General features: G+C 37.7%; 2 protein-coding genes across 11 annotated transcripts in view; both read left to right on the top strand.

Moving 5' to 3' along the window:
- Positions 1-7,704, top strand: part of CEBPZOS (CEBPZ opposite strand) — a 32,341-nt gene extending 24,637 nt beyond the window's left edge. Inside the window, exon 4 of the mRNA XM_072767289.1 lies at positions 7,627-7,704. The gene's annotated coding sequence lies outside the window, so the exon portion shown is untranslated. The remainder of the gene's footprint in view (positions 1-7,626) is intronic.
- NDUFAF7 (NADH:ubiquinone oxidoreductase complex assembly factor 7) overlaps positions 1-21,118 on the top strand; it is a 103,726-nt gene that overhangs the window by 181 nt on the left and 82,427 nt on the right. For all 10 annotated transcript variants that reach the window (XR_012003165.1, XR_012003167.1, XR_003238149.2 and 7 more), the window contains exons 2-8: positions 298-458; positions 7,627-7,707; positions 8,544-8,654; positions 13,478-13,691; positions 14,520-14,578; positions 15,292-15,402; positions 19,986-20,129. Coding sequence is in view for 2 of the 10 variants with exons in the window: in XM_072767284.1 (XP_072623385.1) it covers positions 298-458; positions 7,627-7,707; positions 8,544-8,654; positions 13,478-13,691; positions 14,520-14,578; positions 15,292-15,402; positions 19,986-20,129 (881 nt within the window). In the remaining 8 variants the exon portion in view is untranslated. The remainder of the gene's footprint in view (positions 1-297; positions 459-7,626; positions 7,708-8,543; positions 8,655-13,477; positions 13,692-14,519; positions 14,579-15,291; positions 15,403-19,985; positions 20,130-21,118) is intronic.

Below are 21,118 nucleotides of genomic sequence, written 5' to 3'. Positions count from 1 at the left end.
CGCTTGCGGGGGGCAGAGACCTGGGGCGCCTTCCTCAGTCGGGGGCTCCTGAGGCGCTCCGGGCTGCAGACGTCCCGCCTCAGACCCGGAATGGCCGTGTGGCCGCGGGCACCGCCTGCCTGCCTGCCTGCCTGCCTGCCTGCCGGCCCCGGGGCGTGCTGCGGTCCGGAGGCCGCTGTCCGTGCTGCGGGCGAGGTGAAGAGCAACACAGCCGCCTCGAAGGCACTCAGGCTGCTTGCACTTGCAAATACTAAGATTTTTTTGTTCATCGTCCCATTTAATTGTTTTTAATTGTAGTCATTCCTTGTCTTTGGAGCGGGAAATGCCTCAGCTCTGGGAGAGAGCCGGCAGAAAACCAAGTGACGCCAATGCTGCGGCATCTTGTGTATAAAATCAAGGCAACTGGCCCCATCACTGTGGCTGAGTACATGAAGGAGGTCTTGACCAACCCCGCCAAGGTACGGGTCGGGGAGCCGGAGGACCAGGCCCGCCCGGGGGTCCTCCGCGCCGGCAGTGCGGTGCCTTCCCCGGAGGACCCAGAGGTGGATCGGTTTCTGTCAGGTGGTTAGGGATCGATCAGGTCAGTGGAGAACAAATCCAAAGGTGTTTAGGAGGCAGTGTAGCCGATTGAATCTTGGAGATGAGGACCAGGGTGTCTTACCTACCTGGGCTGATGGTAGATGATGGGGTCATTTCTCAGGGGAAAGGGAATGCAGAAAGACAGAAATTTGTTCATCATTAGTATATAGATGGTGTTTAAACCCAAGGAATCAGGGAGAGTATATTTAGAGAGGAGAAAGTTACCCAGGATTAAGCCTTCAAGAACTCTTCAATTTAGAGGCTTTTTTTTTCCTTTTAAAATCAGCCTTAATTTCTATTTATTTATTTATTTAGTTAGTTTAACCTTTTTAAAAATTGAAATACAGTTGATACAGTGATACATTGGTTTCAGTTGTGCAACATAGTAGTTTTGACAACTATACCTTAGGCTATATTTACCACAAATGTAGCTACCGTTTGAGAGTAGGGTTTCTTAACCTAGGGATCCTTAACTAGACAGCAGGCGGCTGTGAACTTTGATGGGAAGAAAAATTACACCTTTCTTTGCATTAACTTCTCCCCCCCCCCCCCCCCCCCGCCATTTTTATTAAAGAAGGATTGACATACATCACTGTTTAAGTTTAAGGCTTAGGGCATAATGGCTTGATTTGCATATGTTGTGAGATGATTACCACAGTGGGTTCAGTTAACATCCATCTTTTCATATAGGTACAATAAAAAGAAAAAGGGAAAACATTTTCTTGTGATGAGAGCTTTTATGATTTACTTTAACTTTTTTTTTTTTTTTTTTAAGTTTTTATTTATTTATTCACGAGAGACACAGAGAGAAGGCAGATACATAGGCAGGCTCCTTGAAGGGAGCCCGATGCGGCACTCCATCCCAGAACTCTGGAATCATGCCCCAGGTCAAAGGCAGATGCTCAACCGCTGAGCCACCCAGGCAGCCCACTTTCTTAACTTTTTATGTATATCATACAGCTGTGTTAGCTGTAGTCATCCTGTTGTACATCACATCTATACTAGTTATTATATAACTGGAAGTTTGTACCTTTTGCCCAGCTTCCTCCAATTCTCCCTCTACCCTCCACGTCTGGTAAATAAAAGTCTGATCTCTTTTTCTATGAGGTGGTTTTTTTTGTTTGTTTGTTTGTTGTTGTTGTTGTTGTTTTTAAGATTTCACACATAAGTGAATCCTAGAGTATTTGTTTTTCTCTTATTTCACATAGTATAAGGCCTTAAAGGTTCATCCATGTTGTCACAAATGGTAGATTTCCTTTTCTTTCTCTTTTTTTTTTTTAGATTTCCTTTGCTTATGCTTGAATAATATTCCATGATTTTTTCCCTCATTTTAAAAACATTACTGAAGTGTAGTTGACATACAATATTATATTAGTTTCAGGTGTACAATATAGTGATTTGACAATTCTGTACATTACTCAGTGCTCACCACAGTTAAGTTGTAGTCACCATCTCACACCATACAATATTATTACTATATTACTGACTGTGATTCCTATGCTGTACTTTTCATCTCTGTGACTTATTTATTTTGTAACTGGAAGTTTGTTCTTCTTAAAATCCCGTTACTTGTTTTGCCTACCTGCCCCCCTATCCCTCTTCCCTTTAGCAAAAAGTTGTTCTCTGTATTTAAGAGTCTGGTTTTTTGTTTGTTTTGTTTTTTCACATTACACATGTAAGTGAATCATATGGTATTTTATTCCATCTGACTTATTTCACTTAGCATAATAACCTTTAGGTCTATCAATGTTGTCATAAATGGTAAGATTTTAGGAGTAATACTCCATTGTGTGTGTGTGTGTGTGTGTGTGTGTATGTGTGTGTATACTACATCTTTATCCACCTGTGTATTGCTGGACACTTAAGTTGATTCTATATCTTGGCTATTGTAAGTAATGCTGCAGTAAACATAGGGTTGCATGTTATGAATTGGCGTTTTTATTTTCTTTGGGTAAATGTCCAAAGTGGTGGAATTACCAGACCATAGGGTAGTTCTATTTAAATTTTTGAGAAACTTACATACTGTTTTTCATAGTTGTACCATTTATATTCCCATGAACAGTACATAAAGGTGTCCTTCTCTCCACATCCTTGTCAGTATGTGTTATTTATTATCTTTTTTATATTAATCATTTCGACTGGTGTGAGGTGATACTGTTGTTTTGATTTGCATTTCCCTGATGATTAGTGATGTTGAGCATCTTTTCATTTGTCTGTTGGGCATCTGAATATCTTTAGAAAAATATCTATTTAGTTCCTCTGCCTTTTTTATTTATTTTTTTAAGAAGGCATGGGTACAGTGTGTACAGTATGAGAGCAGTGGAGGAGAGTGGGGCAGAGAGGAGAATCTTATATAAGCAGGCTCCATGTCCAGTGTGGAGCTCGACATGGGGCTCAGTCTCATGGCCCTGAGATCATTAAAATCAAGAGTTGGATGCTTAACTGACTGAGCCACCCAGGCTCCCCAATATAGTATTCTTTTTTGTTTTTAAAGATTTTTAAAAATTTTTATTTATTCATGAGACACAGAGAGAGGCAGAGGGAGAAGCAGGCTTCATGCAGGGAGCCCGATGTGGGACTCGATTCCGGGTCTCTGGGGTCACGTCCTGGACTGAAGGCGGCACTAAACCACCGAGCCACCCGGGCTGCCCCTAATATGTCTTTTGAAGCCATTGTTTCCTTGTTGAATTTCCATTTGGATCATCTATTCATTGGTGTAAGAGTGGGGCGTTAAAATATCTTACTGTTATTATATTACTATTTTTCCTTCTGTCTGTTAATATTTGCTTTATATTCCCAGGAGCTTTAGATGGTCCTGTGTTGGGTGCATATATTTTTACAATTGTTATATCCTTTTATTGAATTGATCCCTTTTTCATTATGTAGTGGCCTTTGATTTTTGCTGCAGTCTTTGTTTTATTTATTTATTTTTTTATGATAGTCACAGAGAGAGAGAGAGAGGCAGAGACACAGACAGAGGGAGAAGCAGGCTCCATGCACCAGGAGCCCGACGTGGGATTCAATCCCGGGTCTCCAGGATCGCGCCCTGGGCCAAAGGCAGGCGCCAAACCGCTGCACCACCCAGGGATCCCCTGCAAGTCTTTGTTTTAAAGTCTGTTTTGTTTGATAAAAGAATTGCTACTCTTTTTTGCCTGCTCCCATTTGCATGGAATATCTTCTTGATTTCTTCACTTTAGGTCTGAAGTGAATCTTTTGTATGTAGCATATACAAAAGTCTTGTTTTTTTTAATCCATTCACCCTACATTTTTTTTATTGGAACACTCCACTTACAGTAATTACTGATAGATTCATATATACTTATTGCCATTTTGTTCATCATCTGTTTGTTTTTGTAGTTATTCTCTGTTCCTTTCTTCTTTTGCTCTCTCCTTGTGCTTTGATGACATTCCTTAACATTATGCTCAAACTCTTACCTATTACAGGTTTTGATTTGTGGTTACCATTGTGTTCATATATAACATCCTATGTGTATAGCAGCTTATATTAAGTTAATGGTGGCTTAAGTTTGAGCACATTCTAAAAGCACTAAATTTTTACTCCCTCCTCCACATTTTATGTATATGATGTCATATTTACATCTTTATTTTGTGTACCCTTTGACTGATTTTTTTGAACATATAATGGATTCTGCTCCTTTTGTGTTTTAACCTCCGTCCTATCTTTGTAAGTAATGAATCTATTATTTTCCCTATATGTTTGGTTTTGCTGTGAAGTATTTTCCTTTCATAGTTTCCTGAACTCCTTCAACTTGTTTTGTAAACTCTCCTTCTATTCTGAATAATAATCTTGCTTGGGTAGAATATTCTTGGTTGAGTTTTTTTTCTTTCAGTGCTTTTAATATCAATTCTTTATCACCACTCCTTTCTGGCCTGCAACGTTTCTGCTGAAAAATCAGCTTATAACCGTATGGGACTTCCCTTGTATGTAACTGTTTTCTCTTGTTCCTTTTAAAATTGTCTCTTTATCATTACTTTTTTCCATTTTAATTATTTTGCGTCTTGTGAACCTTCCTGGGTTTGTCTTTTTTTTTTTTTTTAAGATTTTATTTATTCATGAGAGACAGAGAGGGGGAGAGAGGCAGAGACATAGGCACAGGGAGAAGTAGGCTCCATGCAGGGAGCCCAACGTGGGACTCGATCCTGGGTCTCCAGGATCACACCCTGGGCTGAGGGTGGCACTAAACCACTGAGCCACCCAGGCTGCCCATTGGTTTGTCTTGTTAGAGGTTCTCTGTGCTTCCTGGATCTGGATGTCTACTTTGTTCCCCAGATTAGGGAAGTTTTCAACTATTACTTTTTGTTTTTTTTTTAGGATTTTATTTTTTATTCATGAGAGACACAGAAAGAGAGGCAGAGACACAGGCAGAGGGAGAAGCAGGCTCCATGCAGGGAGCCCGATGTGGGACTTGATCCCAGGACTCCAGGACCACGCCCTGGGCCAAAGGCAGGCACTAAACCGCTGAGCCAGCCAGGGATCCCCCTCTTACTTTTTTAAATCAGTTTTTTGCCTCCCCTTCTCTCTTAGCCTTCTGGGATCCCTAATAATGTGAATGCACTTAGGCTTGAAGATGTTGCAAAGGTCCTTTAATTTACTCTCCTTTTTTAAATTCTTTTTTTGTTTTTACTGTTCAGCTTCTTTGGTTCCAATTACCCTTTCAGATTGCTAATCTGTCTCCATCTTCTAATCTGTTGATTCCCTTTAGTGTATTTTTCATTTTAGTTATTATATTCTTCAGCTCTGACTAGTTCTTTTGAATATTTTCTGGCTCTTTGTGAAGGTCTCTTTGCATTCATTCACTCTTTTCTCAAGTCTGAGGAGTAGCTTTATGACCATTACTTTGAACTCTTTATCAGGCATATTGCTTATTTCAGTTTCATTTAGTGCTTTTTTCTGTGATTTTTTCTCTATTCTTTCATTTGGGACACAGTCCTCTGTCCCCTCATTTTAATTTCTGTTTGTATCTATTAGGTAAATCAGCTACATCTTCTGGTCTTGAAAGTAATGGCCTTGTGTAGAAGAGGTTCTACACCAACAATTGTTATCTCTTGTGTTTTTATCGTGGCCTTTCTAATAGGCATAAGGTGATATCTCATGGTTTTAACATGCATTTCCCTCATTAGCTTCTAACTGAAATCTAGCATTTCTCTTATTATGAACATAGGAAATAACCAGTGGCATCACTAATATCCATGATTTTATATCAGTGGAAATCATTGACATTGTCATATCCCAAAAGTGATCGTAGATATCTCAAAATACCATTCATTGTACTCTTCTGTACTTCAAAACTTTGTTACTTATTAGACCTTAGGCTTGGCTTTGTTTATTAATACACTTATAAAGATGCATATTGTTACTATATCATAAATTTATTTTTTAAATATTGGATGAGTATTTTTTTAATTTTTTTTGGTTTACTTATTTTTTTGCAATCCTGTGTGTTCTAAATTCTTCATTTAAAAACATTATATGAAAAAAAAAAAAAACAAAAAAAAAATAAAAACATTATATGAAGGGATCCATAGTCTTCATCAGGCTACCAGAGTGGTTCATAATGTGCCATAAAAATACCTCCGAAATGCTCACTTATGAAGGGAAAGAGAAAAGTTACAGAGGGGATGCTGTATGAAGTGAAAACAATTTTTTAAAAATGGGAATGACTCAAGTATATTTCTGCTGCTGAGAGAGCAGAAATCTCTAAATCTCATTTAGTCTGAGATTGGAGGAGTGGGGTTGTGGGGGGAGGTTAGGGGAGGTAGTGTTTGGGCAGATTCCATAAAAAGTTTATTTGAAAGTTTTTTGAAAGTTGTCAGAGAAGGAGGGGATAACAAGATCCTGGCCCATGAAAGCCATGAGGAGAGGTGATGATCCAGAGCACAGGTGGCAGGATTGGGTTTGGATAAGAGCAGAAGATAAAAGCATTTCATCTTGAGTTCTGAGGAATGCATGGGAACAGATGGAGGCCAGATGGGGTCAGGAAGGAAATCCTATTTTATAGCATTCTTTACTTCCTAAATGTGCAGGAGCCCATGTTACCTAAGAGTAAGGTGGTGGAAGAAGGGACTTGAAGAGCATAGGGAATTTTTTTTTAACAAAGAACTACTGAATATATCTTGACCTTTAGACATATGCTAAGACTTGGTATGCTGAAACTTGGGTAAATAAAGGGACACCTGGGTGGCTCAGTAGTTGGATGCCTGCCTTCAGCTACGGTCGTGATCCAATAAATCTTTAAAAAAGGGGGGGGGGAGGGGTGAATATGATAGTCCTCTGTCCCAAATAACTGCCTCTAGGTGAGGAATACAGACATATAAATAAATAAACATGTAAAGGGAGGCACTGCATTTAGTCAGAGATTGGAGGGCTGGGCTGGTGGGGGGAAGTTAGGGGAGGTGGTGTTTGGGCAGATTCAGTTTTATTGAGGATAAGATTGCCAGGGAGAAATGAGAGGGGGAAAGGAGAGCATTTGTAATGGCATGGATGTATGGACAAGCAGAGCTAATTTAAAAAAAACAAAAACAAAACCTCAAAACTTTTTATGGAGATATAAACATTCATATAGAAAAATGCATAAATCACAGGTACATAGCTTGATGAATTCTCACAAAGTGAGAGCTCCCACATAACAAGCAACCAGGTCAAGCAACATCACCAGTAGGCAGGGCTAAGCTGAAACAGTGAGAATTTGGGAGAAGAGGCTGGAGGGGAGGGGCAAGGAGGGTCTTATTCTAATGGTTTGTGGGAGCAGGGATGGGAAGTGTGTGGGGAAGATGTTAGATGTGAAGGTAGACATGGTGTAGCTTTTGCCTTTATGGTCAAGTAATTGTCATGTTTTCACCATTCTGCAACATGACTGACACTTTGTAAAGTTTAAGTTAAGTTACTGTGTTTATCTTACTTTTTTAGAGGAGAGAACTTTCTTACCAAATGTTTATGTCATTGTATACATCATAGAAGATTTTGGAGGGGTTTAAAAAGTGTATTTGAAAGTTAATTTGTTTTCTCTACTTTCTCTTTTTACTCAGGGATATTATGTGCATCGTGACATGCTTGGAGAAAAAGGAGATTTTATCACTTCACCGGAAATAAGTCAGATCTTTGGGGAGGTAATATCCAATGTAAACTGTAAAAGAAAAAAAAAATTATAAAAAAACCTGTAAAAGAAATGAATATCAACAAGCATTCAAAGCAGATCAAGTTGTATTCTTCCATAATAATATAGCATTTTATAGCTTTGTTTTTGTGATTCATCAAATTTTCTTTTCTTTTTATTTATTTTTTTTTAGTTTTCATTTTTAATCACCTATATGCTGAAGGAATAGAGAACAATAGGAGAGAGAGAGAGAAAGATAAGTGACGAGAGAGATAAGTGAAGAAAGAGAGAAAAGATGTAAGACACTAAGGAGTTAGTGGAGAGAAGCACATTCAAAAGCCCTTACCCACGATTGCACCATAGTTACAGCAAAAGTCCCCCTGTAAAGAAATTTTGAATTCTTCTCAGGAATTCTAGTTCATTAATTTCTACATTTCCAACCCCCTTGATATATTTAGATATAGGAAATAGTGTACAAAAGAAAGTAGAATTATTGAAATCATATGAATATTAAAAATATGGCATAATCTTATTTCATGTGTTTATTTGCTTTCAAAGACTGGTACCTTCCTGTAATTATGAGCCCTGTGTTATGAGACCTCTTCCAGGACAGACTGCCTTTTACCTGTTTTCTCCTATTACTAAGCTTTCCAAGTGGTATCTTTTGTAATGTAGTCTCTGTGAAGCTTCTAGATGTGCATAACATAGATGTACATATTAAGTAACATACATGTGGTTGTTTGCAAACATTTTGCTTCCTGGCATAAAGTATGCATTTATGTGGAGTTTGATATTGCAGGATACTTTTATACTTTATGATACTTCAGTGTAGTTTTTTCCTTGTCACAGCTGCTAGGTATATGGTTCATTAGCGAATGGATGGCCACTGGAAAAAATGCAGCTTTCCAACTGGTGGAACTGGGCCCAGGCAAGGGTACCCTCGCGGGAGATATTTTGAGGGTAGGTAATAAAAGAAATTCTTTAGAGCCTTGTGTACTTACCTGAATCTTTGTTCTTTTGACTTGTTTGCAAACTTGTTTCCTGGCTTTTAGTCTTGCCTTCTTAACCTCCTGTTTCTCAGCCAAGTTACAACATCAGAATGACATAATAAATTGTAACTTACTGTCTGTCGTCTGTAATCCAAAAAAGAGGGTGGAGACGAATGTGAAAGGTAAGTTTAAAACCTTTAGAAGACATTATGGGAGAATATGTTTGTCTTCTAGGTAGATAAAGAGTTTTGAATTATATGAAAATTATAATTTATATAAAATTATAATTATATAAAAAGCAGAAGCCATAAAGGAAAAGATGAATAGAAGGATAATTGCAACTACATTAAAGAATTTTTTTGTTCTTGGGGATCCCTGGGTGGCGCAGCGGTTTAGCGCCTGCCTTTGGCCCAGGGCACGATCCTGGAGACCCGGGATCGAATCCCACGTCGGGCTCCCTGCATGGAGCCTGCTTCTCCCTCTGCCTGTGTCTCTGCCTCTCTCTCTCTCTCTGTGTGTGACTATCATAAATTAAAAAAAAAAAAAAGAATTTTTTGTTCTTTAAGGAAATTGGGAGCTTCTCTTCTTCAAAGACACTGTAAAGAGAGGGATAAGACAAGCCACAAAGTGGGAGGAGTTATTTGCAACAGATATAACTAATTAAAGAACTGGTAGTTAGAATACATAAAGAATTCCTTTCCATTAAGGTGGTGACAGAAAAATCAGGCTAAAGGTGTGAACAGAACATCATGGAAAAGGAAATCCATGTGGCCAGGAAAAACAAAAAGATGCTCAGACCAATTGGGAGTCAGGGAAATGAAAGTTAAAATCACAGTGAGATACCATTGTACCCGCAAAACGAGAAGGTGTGGCAGCACCAAGGGTTGGTGAGGATGGGGAGATGTGGAGCAGTAAGGACTCTCATATACTGTTTGTACGAGTGTAATTTGGTATGAGCACTTTGAGAAGTGCTTATTGGGCATCATCTGCAAACCTCAAAATTCTTAGTGGTTTTACTACTAGGTGTATGCCCTATGGGAGCTAGTGCATATATGTACCAGGATACAAGGACAAGAAGACAGCCGCATTGTTTAGAATGGCAAAAAAAAAATTAAAAAAAGAAAACAAAAGGGGCAGCCCCGGTGGCGCAGCGGTTTAGCGTGGCCTTCGGCCCCAGGGCATGATCCTGAGGACTTGGGATCGAGTCCCATGTCTGGCTCCCTTTATGGAGCCTGCTTCTCCCTCTGCCTGTGTCTCTGCCTCTGTCTCTCTGTGTCTCCCATGAATAAATAAATCTTAAAAAAAAAATAGAAAGGCAAAAAAACTGGAAACCATCCAAACGACTATCAGTGGGAAAATAGATCAATAAATTGTAGTAGAGTTGGGGCACCTGGGTGGCTCAGTTGGTTAAGTGTCTGCCTTGGACTCAGGTCATGATCTCAGGGTCCTGGGATCGAGGCCTGAATCAGGCTCTCTGCTCAGTGGGGAATGAGTGCTTCTCCCTCTCCACCTCCACACCATGTTTGTACACAATGCTCTCTCTCAAAGAAACAAATGAAATCCTAAAAATAAAAGTGTGGTACAGTCATACAGTGAATGCCAAGGATTGTGCAAATGGATGAAATCATAGCAGAATGCACAATATTCAGATGGAACTCAGTGTCTTGTTGAATGAAAATAGCAATTTGTACAAGAATTCATATCATATGATTGAATTATGTGATTGAATTATATAAAATCCCCAAATAGTCAACATTAAACAAAAAAGAATTCGTATCATGATTGAATTATATGATTGAATTATATAAAATCCCCAGATAGTCAACATTAAACAATATGCGTTTGGTGATACAAACGTGTTCAGTAACATTTATAAAGAAAAAGCAGGGAATGCTAAGCTTCAGACAGAGAACCTTGATGACCTCTAACGGTAAGGGAGGACATGGGGGCTTCAAAGGGAAGGGTCAGGTCACTTTCTTTCGTCACAGATAGTCGATATTTTTCCATGTATTATTCTTTCTGCCATTCTACCTAATATTTTATAAACATTGAAAAGGAGGAATATTGTACAGGATAAGTGTTTGTATTTGTTAAGCTTTCATAGTTACACCATTCTGGAATCTGTTAGTCTTTTTTTTAGTTTATCTCATGTGTATCTGGCAATTCAGTGTAAAAAAGACGCATATTTAAAAAAAAGACGCATATTCAGTATACATTTAAATGTTTTGATGCTGTATGATTTTTGCTTGAAATTAGGAGTCAAAGGCTTTTAAAAAATTTATAACATCAGGCAAATAATCCTGATTATATCCTATTTGGGGAGTAAAGAAACCAACCACTGGTTTAGATTTCCAGGGCTCTATTTTATAGCTCTTTGAATTGGCAAAGTCATTTGAATATAAAATATCTAATACATTCTCAAATGATACTGTCTTGTTTCAGTACTTTGAAAATCAAGCCCACATCTCTTAAAATGTATAAAGGATACTTTCCCAGATCAAGTCCTAACAACTTTAAATAGCCAAAGAATTTAAAGGAATGTTAAGAAAATAGACAAAAACATATTTATAGACTTGTTTTCATTTCTTGAACATAATTCATGAAGGATTTTTCTTTGGGAAGTTTTTTTCTATTTGTAATTTCATTTCAAAATGAAACTTGGAAAAATCATCTTGTCCTTATTCTCAGCTCTTACCTACACATTTAGATCTCAAAAGTAGGAATCAAATCACCAATGAAAAATAAATTCAGATGAAAAATGACATACTTTATGCTTTGGCATTGAATATTTAGCATTAAAATTTTGATAAAGTATTAACATTTTTTCTTCATGTTTACAACAGTTATAAAAATGCATGTAGCTAAGAAAAAATAAAAAATGTGCCATTTTCCTATATTGGCTAATAATTGAGGATGCGAACATTCCATTCATTAGTCTGATCAAGCTGTTGATTAATTTTTAGACTAGATCAAAATGTGAAACATTTTATGTTCAATCCATATTTGTCTTGCACATTATAAATATATTTTTATTTTTTAGTAATTTAGGGGAGGGGGGGAGGAAGAGAGGGATAATAATGACTTTAGCATACTTTACAAAAGCAGCTGTGATGACCTTCAATCAGTTTACTTCATTTCAAAATTATTTCTAATCACAAGGAAAGATTTCTTTAAGATACACTTTTACATTTCACCTGTGGATGTCTATAACTTCATCCTCAGTATGTTCCCAAATCTGTGCTGGCATTGAAAGGACAAAACAAGGGATTATACCAGTGGGTTTTTCTACTAATTATTTTTTGAAGCGTGATTTTCCCAACACAAAAGAGCTTTTTTTCTCAATATAACAAAAAAATTGAAAATCCTATGTGTATTGAATAGTAAATAGACAAAATTTAATTTTTATTTCCACTTGAAGAGTTACACATAAAAGTTTTTACTTTTACGTATAAAACTTTACAAACGTAATACTTTTACGTATAAAAGTTTACAAATAACGGTTTTTATTTTGATTTTTTCAGTATAAAATTTGCCTTGATGGCATATTATGATGTAATGCTAATTGCTTGTAGGATAGTTAAATGTCAGTATTGAAACCTAATCTTTAGCTGCCGTCTTGTAGATATGAACGAATGTTTACCAAGCATGTATTTTGTATTTTGTTGCATTGTACACTGCAACTAATAAGCCAAGGAATCGACATATATTAGGTGGACATATACATCCACAGGTGCGTGTACTGTTTCTAAAAACCACAAACTAAGAATGATAAATTATCAATATAGTATTTGCTAATTTTATTTTATTTTATTTTTTTAAATTTTTTATTTATTTATGATAGTCAGACAAACAGAGAGAGAGAGAGAGGCAGAGACACAGGCAGAGGGAGAAGCAGGCTCCATGCACCGGGAGCCCGACGTGGGATTCCATCCTGGGTCTCCAGGATCGCGCCCTGGGCCAAAGGCAGGCGCTAAACCGCTGCGCCACCCAGGGATCCCCAGTATTTGCTAATTTTACTACACTCTTTTGTTATGTATATGTAGGGAAGTCATAGGGATTATAAATTCAATTTGAGTAAAGTTTAAAACCATATATTTTATGATAAAGGGCCTTTAACTTAAGATGGCCAAAGCACTGATATTATATATTTGCTGTAAAGAGAATGATAAGAGTTTTATTTTTTTGATATTAAAAGTTACTTAATAAAGACTTGTTTCCATTAACTTGAAAAAAAAAATGTGCCATTTTAGTGCCATTCAAATTTTATTTCCTGAAGATACAGTTTAAACATCTCAAAGATGAGATTATTTTGTAGCAGCTTTATAAAATCCAGGGTATATATACAATTTATTTTCTTGTTATCTTTTTAGATTCCCTAGTCTGATTATTTATTAGATGCTAAATCTTTAATTTTCATTTTTTAATCAGTCTAATTTTTATTGTTAGCAAATTGTGTATTATTTCTTATGTAGACAGTGTTTTTGTTTTTTAAAGATTTATTTATTTATTCATGAGAGACACAGAGAAAGAGGGGCAGAGACACAGGAAGAGGGAGAAGCAGGCCCCATGCAGGGAGCCCTACGTGGGACTTGATCCTGGGACTCCAGGATCATGCTCTTGGCCAAAGGCAAGCAGCAAACTGCTGAGCCACCCAGGCACCCTAGGTTATGATTCTCATAGACTGCTGGAAAGTGGCTTGTGTGACAGGAGTGAATTATTGAAGTAAATGGTTAGAAAACCCAAAATCTACTTAACACATTATATTTCGCACTTTTTCCTTCTTTTTGTCTTTAGGTGTTCAGCCAGCTTGGATCTGTGCTGAAAAACTGTGACATTTCAATACATATGGTAGAGGTGAGCGAAAAATTGAGTGAGATTCAGGCATTAACCCTGACTGAAGAGAAGATCCCGCTGGAGCGAAATGCTGGATCCTCTGTATATATGAAAGGAGTTACGAAATCTGGGATTCCCATTTCATGGTACCGAGATCTGCACGATGTTCCAAAAGGTAATTATTTTACTCTGTGTAATGAAATAGTTTTGATCACATCCCATCACAGCAATAATAGAAGACCGTAGCCATGCGGGGCACTCTAATAGATTGAGTTAGTGCTCCCAGATCCCTCACTTATTGAGAATAGTGAATTCTTTTCTCTAAAAGAGCATTGTGTTTAAAAATAACATGACTAACAATAAGGAGCAATGAATTTCATGTGGTTTTGCAAAATAAAAAAGTGTGGATTGCTGTTTTACTTTTTTTTAGTTTTTTCTGGATCCCTAAGGTAGTACTAGTGCTGAAGCAGCCCAAGGCGGTGGGGCCTGATGGAAGCAGCCTTAGGTGGGTTTAGTTTAACTTTCATCTTTTGAATGCTCTTGCTCATCTTTAGGGGGCAGGGAAAATCCCTGCCCCGGGCCAGAGTCCTATGTTGGTGAATCCCTGCTCACACCTAAAGTGGCTATCTGATCTTGGGCAGGCCACCTCAGCCAGTCCTGGGCTCAGCTGTTTCAAATGATTTTAGAACGTTCAAGGCCTCTTTTAGCTAACAAATTTGAGTTCTCATTTCTTTCATGCCTAGTGATGAATAAAAATTTACATTGATAATTGAGATATTTTGGCTGTCTGATCCTGATATGTAGAAAATGAGGACAGCAGTAGTTGTTCTTTTGTATGCTCTGCAGAGTAAGGTGAAGAAGTGAATGAGGTGGGGGGATTCTCCAGTAGTGATGGTTGTGGAAGCACCACAAGTTCCTAGGCATTTCTTTTTGTTAATGTTCAAAAAAATGAAGTATTACCTTAAAAATGCTGAAACAGGTTTTTTCTTCTGTTTTTAAATAGGGTACAGCTTTTATCTTGCACATGAATTTTTTGACGTTCTTCCTGTCCATAAGTTTCAGGTATACATGAGATACAGTCCTGTTTATAAATGAGTAACAAAGGGCCTTATGTTGTAAGCAAACACTTATGGTAATTGATTATTTTTGAAGTTAACTTTATTTGGAATTCTGAAAAATATAAATCATTGAAAATAGTCCAAAAGTGGACTATTAAATGGAACCTTCATTTTCTTAGGATAACTAGGAAGAATGCTTTTTTCTCCAGGGGTAAAGACATATGCCAATATAAGACAGTAAATGGCTATAGTACAAGCAAGGGTTACATTTTAGCAAAGTGTTAATATCCAAAGATTAAAATGTTTCTTCATTAAAGTTGAAGTGAGCGGAGTTAAGATTGGTGGTAATGTATGTGCACTGGTAATCTCTAGGGCCAAGAGCATGTATTGATTTGTTAGCAGAAGCTTCTGATTCATCCTTCGGAGCCTGTTTTCCATTGAAGGGGGCACTTGCCATGCTGGTCATTTTATCTTCTGTGGCTCCGCCTCTTATCTAACCAACACCAGTAGTTGATGTCTGCCAGTCACCTATTAATGTTCAAAGGAAATGAAGTATTGCCTTTAAATAATTTTAAGTGGTAAAGTACTCTGTAAATAAATGTTAGACATCTGTTTTATATGTGGTAGTAGGAGAAAAATAATAGTTGTTTTTAGTAGAGCCAATTCTAAGAAAAAAACCTGGTAAAAATTGTTTTTTATGCATTATTTTGTGTTTAGAAAACACCACAAGGATGGCGAGAAGTATTCATTGATATTGATCCACAAGTTTCTGATAAGCTGCGGTTTGTTTTGGCGCCTTGTGTCACGCCAGCAGAAGTCTTCATACAAGTAGGAAGATGTTTCTTCTTAGTTTATTGCCAACCAAATCTTGATAGTCTAATCTTCTGAGTTCCTGTTTTAGCGTTCCTTGACAGGGACAAGGGGAGGGTTGCCGTAACATGTGAGGTGCTTTTTTTTTTTTTTTTTTAAGATTTTATTTATTTATTCATGAGAGACACAGAGAGGCAGAGACAGAGGCAGAGGGAGAAGCAGACTCCCTGTGGGGAGCCTGATGCAGGACTCGATCCCAGGACCCAGGGAACGTGACTGAGCCAAAGGCAGATGCTCCACCACTGTGCCACCCTTGGTTGCCTTGGTGCTTTTTATTAATAGTGGAAAGTGCAGAGAATCTCGAGTCAGGAGCCTGGTTGGGATCATTTCTGGGCGGCATGATGTGAATGTAATGTGAGAAGGAAGCTAGTAAGCATTCACTCAGGCAAGTCCTTTACCTTCTCCCTTTCCCTCAGTTTCCTATGACATGGTCTTAGTATTGTCTGCCTGACCAGAAGAGCTTGAGGTCTGTGAAAACAACTATTTATTCAGCAGTTTGTATATATTACTCCGGATTTTCTCATTTAATTCTCAAAGCAACTTTTTTATTAGTTTGATTAAATAAGTTTGATTCTAGACTGCCAGAATGGTACATTTACTGCTGCTTACTATTGACCTCCAGAATAATCATAAAAGCCTTTCTATCTTGGGGTCGTTTGTAAGGATTCAAAAAATCCTATACTTGTCAGGAATGTTTGGGATTTAGATTGCCTGTTTTATTTATTTTTTAATTTTTAGGAGTTAATAACTACAGCATCAAGTTAAACTGTATGGTCTATACAGTTATAGACCATAAATATCCATATAGCAAAATATGTACCTCTAGATAAATAAAAATCATCTTTGCAACTAAATAACCTAGCAGCTTTAAGTAATAATGAAGAAAAAACGGAAGCTGAGCTAATTTTTCATCTAAAGTGACTATTGCATGTATTAAGGTCACCTGGATGGCTCAGTTGGTTAAGCATCTGTCTTTGGCTCAGGATATGATCCCAGAGTCTTGGGATGGAGTTGAGCTCCCTGCAGAAAGTCTGTTTCTCCTTCTCCTTCGGCCCCTCCTTTTGCTTGTGTACTCTCCTCTCTCAAATGAAATCTTAAAAAATAATAAATTGTCTATTACCTATATTAAAACATTCTTTAAGAGTTCAAGTAGTTAAAAAAAAAAAGTTCAAGTAGTTATGAAAGCCTTGTCTCATAACCTAAAAATATAACTTTAACTAATATAGTTTTTGAACTAAACAAAAATATTTTAGTTGTAAATAGGTAAAATAAGATTATTCTTGCTGAAATTCAATCATGGCATAATTTTTCTAAATATATATATTTGGGGACTTTGTTGATAGACTGGCCTTTTAACAAAAAAGTGAAATACATGAAACCTTTCTCAGAATCTACATTTTACTCTAAGTTAGAGCATGTGAGTGTGTGTGTATATATATATATATACACACACACACACACACACACACACATATATGAGCATGTGCATATATATGTGTGTGTAGTTTCATTCTGGATGAGCAATCCATCCTCTCTTTTTAAAAAATATATCTCGACTATGTAAAACATGCTTAATTTCTCTTAAAAGATCACTTCTTGTAAGATATACACTGACTATAATGATAAAGGGCATTTTACAGATTTTAGAAACTTCTTTAGGTGCCTCAGTTGCTTAAGTGTCCAACTCTTGATTTTGGCTCAGGTCATGATCTCAGGGTTGTGAGATTGAGCCCTATGTCTGGCTCTGTGCTGGGCATGGAGCTTCCTTGATATTCTCTCTCCTCTGCCTCCGTGCCTCCCACCCCACATTCTCTCTCTCAAAAAGAAAAAGAAAAACATTCATTTTCTTGTAAGTTATTTTTATTTTTAATTTTTTTTTTTACTAAGCTTTAATTACAGCAGTAAAAGTCTAATTCACTTTTTGCCCGTTACTTCTCATTATACAAAATCCCCATGCTCCTTATGTTTTAACATTCTACCTGCAAGAATCTTACTGGAACCAAATAACAACTCTGTAAGACCTACAGGAACATAATTCAATGAAGGGTCATCTGAACAGAATGGATTGCCTGTTTTTAAAAAGGTCTACTTTCTGGACCATAACTAAGAACTTTTTCCTCAGAAGTTACTTGCTTCAGAAGTACAGGAGCTTTTAAACAAGCCTATCAATTAAGTTTTTTTGTTTTTCTTTTGTTTTTTTGCAGAGCATAAATAAGTTAAAATAACAGCCTGAGTGCTTGTGAACAATTCTATTTTTTCATATTCTGGCTACCCAGTTTTACCTGAGTGAGAAGCAAATTCATAGCTACCAGGAGCTGACCCCCTGGCCCTGGGAGATGTGATTGTTTTCAGTGTGACTTTAGTAGTAGTCACTTATGACACGGGAAGTGATGATTTTTCCCTCTCATTTTTTTTTTTTTAAGATTTTATTTATTTATTCATGAGAGACACAGAGACAGAGAGACACACATACAGAGGCAGAGGGAGAAGCAGGCTCCATGCAGGGAGCCCAACATGGGACTCGATCCCAGGTCTCCAGGATCACACCCTGGGCTGAAGGCGGCGCTAGACTGCTGAGTCACCGGGGCTGCCCCCCCCCCCCCCCCCCCGCCTTCTTTTTTTTTTTTTTTTTTTTTTTAATTTTTAAAATCCCTCTCATTTTAATGGGGCAAATGGTAACAGAATCTGCCATCTTCAAGAGTGGTCTGAGATAGTAAGAATGTCAGCACAGTATGCTGAGGTGTGTCACCTTATGCCCAAACTGGCTAACCTCATAGGTTTTATAGTTCAATGACAGTAATTTATTTAATAGAACTGGGGACTAAGTAGTTTATTGCTTGATTTAATCCTCACAATAATCCTATTATATACATAATGAGGAAATACTCTGAAAGTTTAACTTGTTTCTAGGAAGCAGTAGGAAGAGCAGAGACTCAAGAGCTAAGTGTGTTACTCCATACCTATTAGTTCTGTGCCATTATAGACAAGATCAGGGCAGGTTAGTACTTCTTTTTTTTTGTTTAAGGTTTTATTTATTCATGAGAGACACACAGAGAGAGGCAAAGATATAGGCAGAGGGAGAAGCAGGCTTCCCATGGGGAGCCTGATGTAGGACTCAATCCCAGGACCTCAGGATCACAACCTGAGCCAAAGGCAGACACTCAACCAACTGAGGCACCCACATGTCCCTATTGTTTTTTGTTTTTTTTTTTTTTAAGATTTATTTTAAAGAGCATGAGTGGGGCAAAGGGAGTAGAGGGAGAGGGAGAGAGGGAATCCTCAAGCAGACTTTCTTCTGAGTGAGGAGCCTGACACAGGGCTCGATCCCAGGACCCCAAGATCATGACCTAATTTGGAACCAAGAGTTGGCCAGCTAACTGAGTGAGCCACCCAGGTGCCCCAGTACTTCATTTTTAATGGGGTGTTAGGAAGGAGCAAAAGTTATTGTATGTTTTTATAAGGAAGAAAAGAGTTTTTTACTATTTTCTCAGAAATTAGTGAAATTTCATATATACTAGTCAAGTTGACAAGTTATAATATTGTCATTTCACTTTTTAGATTAATAGGCACATATTGAGGACACTTTCAGTAAATAGTTGAACATCTTGGGAAATTAGGGCCTCAGGTACATTAGCAAGTTTATAAGCTGAAGTTTCTAAATAGAGGGTGTATCATTGGAATACTTTTTGCCCCAGCACAAGGCATCATAATATACTTGCTTACTAGGGTCTATTTTATTATATTGGGTTTATTTATTTATTTATTTTTAAGGACTTTATTCATGAGAGACAGATATGGAGAGAGAGCCAGAGAATAGGCAGAGCGAGAAGCAGGCTCCCTGCAGGGAGCCCCATGCAAGACTCGATCCCAGAACTCCAGGATCATGCCCTGAGCTGAAGGCAGAGGCCCAACCACTGAGCCACCAAGGCGTCCCTATTATATTGGGTTTATATCATTTGTTCTTTCAGCACAAATTGTTGAGTGTCCATTCTAGGCAGACAAAACTCCTTTCCCGTGCATTCAACCCAGGGAAATATATGATTATGAGAGTAATATCACTATAAACAAAATGATAATGAATTGGCTATCTAGGAGTTTGGGAGATCATATGCCTTTTTATAAAAGGGATTAGAGGTTTCCCTGGGTGGCTCAGTTGGTTAGGTGTCTGCCTTCAACTCAAGTCACGATCTTGGGGTCCTGGAATTGAGTCCTGCATCAGGCTCTCCGTTCAGGGGTTGTCTGCCTCTCCCTCTCCCACTGTGCTCTCTCTCTCTCTCTCTTTCTCAGTCTCTCAAATAAAATTGTTAAAAAAATAAAAAATAAAAAGGATTAGAATTAAAATATAAACTTAGTGGACAGCAACACAGCACTGGGGAGTTCTGTATAATAAAAAGGATGTCCTGTGAAAGGTTGAGTATAGACAACATAATGGATAGGGAAGGAATTTATTTTTAGTGTAACTAAGAAATCCTCATGTAGGAAAACCCTAAGGAAACCATTCTTTTCAGTGATGGATTTTGATTCAACTCTTCTCTTACTAGCGTGATGAAATAAGAGACCACGTGGAAGTGTGTCCTGAGGCCGGCGTTATTATTCAGGAGCTTTCTCAGCGCATTGCATTAACTGGAGGTGCTGCTCTGATTGCCGACTATGGTCATGATGGAACGAAGACCGATACCTTCAGAGTATGTATGATTCAGGAACGTGACTGACCATAAGTTAATTGGTATGATCTAGGTTGTTAGGTTTGCAGCTCATTGAAGATTTTTACCTTTGGTTTTTATGGTGTGTAGCCTTGTAATATTACATTATTTGTTATGAATTTTAATTCATATTATTTTAATTGCCCAAACTGTAGGATCTCATCGTGCAGACTGGCTTTGGAACAGGGCGTGAATCATGTACATTCTTCCTTAAGCTGCATAACCTAGCTCTACATAGATCCTACTTAGCATCCAAATAATGCAAATGGGAAGATTTTCAAGTTCTTAAGAATTTCTCCCCCTCCATTAAAAAAAAAAAAAATGTAAATACTACTTTGCAGGTTTGGTATAGTTACTATAATCAGACTTTTCCTATCATATTTTCAATCTTTTTTCCTTTCTAGATATATTTTTATTTTTCCTAAGCATCCTTTTCAATTCTGTTCTGTATACCTGAATTGAGATACATTTAACTAGATACTGTTAGTCATTTTCTAGATCTGTGGCTCTCAATTTTGAATTTTACTGTACCAAAAAAAAAAACAAAAACAAACACTCTGGAGTGTGTGTTTTGTTTTGTTTTTGTTTGAATGCTGATTCCTTAGCCTTACCTCCAGGATTCTGATTTACTAGGCCTAGGCAAAGAGCAGTAACATGTTCTCAGGAGATTCTGATGCCTGTGGTTGATGGATATGCTTTGTCAAATGCCATCTAGAATCTGGTGATCAGCACTCAGTTCTGATGGGACCTCTGATGGGATCTCTGCTTCATCACCACAGGCAGTAATGAAACGTGAAAGGTAGCATCTCAAGGCACTCAGTGCTGCACTTCCCATTGGATTTTCCACATAGCATCTCATTTGAGGAAGAGGTGCTACCATATTAAGAGTTTGTAAACCACATAGGCTATGTTTTTCTTTTTCAGTTATGTAAAATGTGCCAAATGATAGCATGTCTTTAATCTTGATAATG

This window comes from Vulpes vulpes, chromosome 8, assembly GCF_048418805.1.
Source record: "Vulpes vulpes isolate BD-2025 chromosome 8, VulVul3, whole genome shotgun sequence".
In the NCBI taxonomy this organism is placed as follows: domain Eukaryota; kingdom Metazoa; phylum Chordata; class Mammalia; order Carnivora; family Canidae; genus Vulpes; species Vulpes vulpes.
This window is presented reverse-complemented; position numbering and strand designations above follow the sequence as displayed.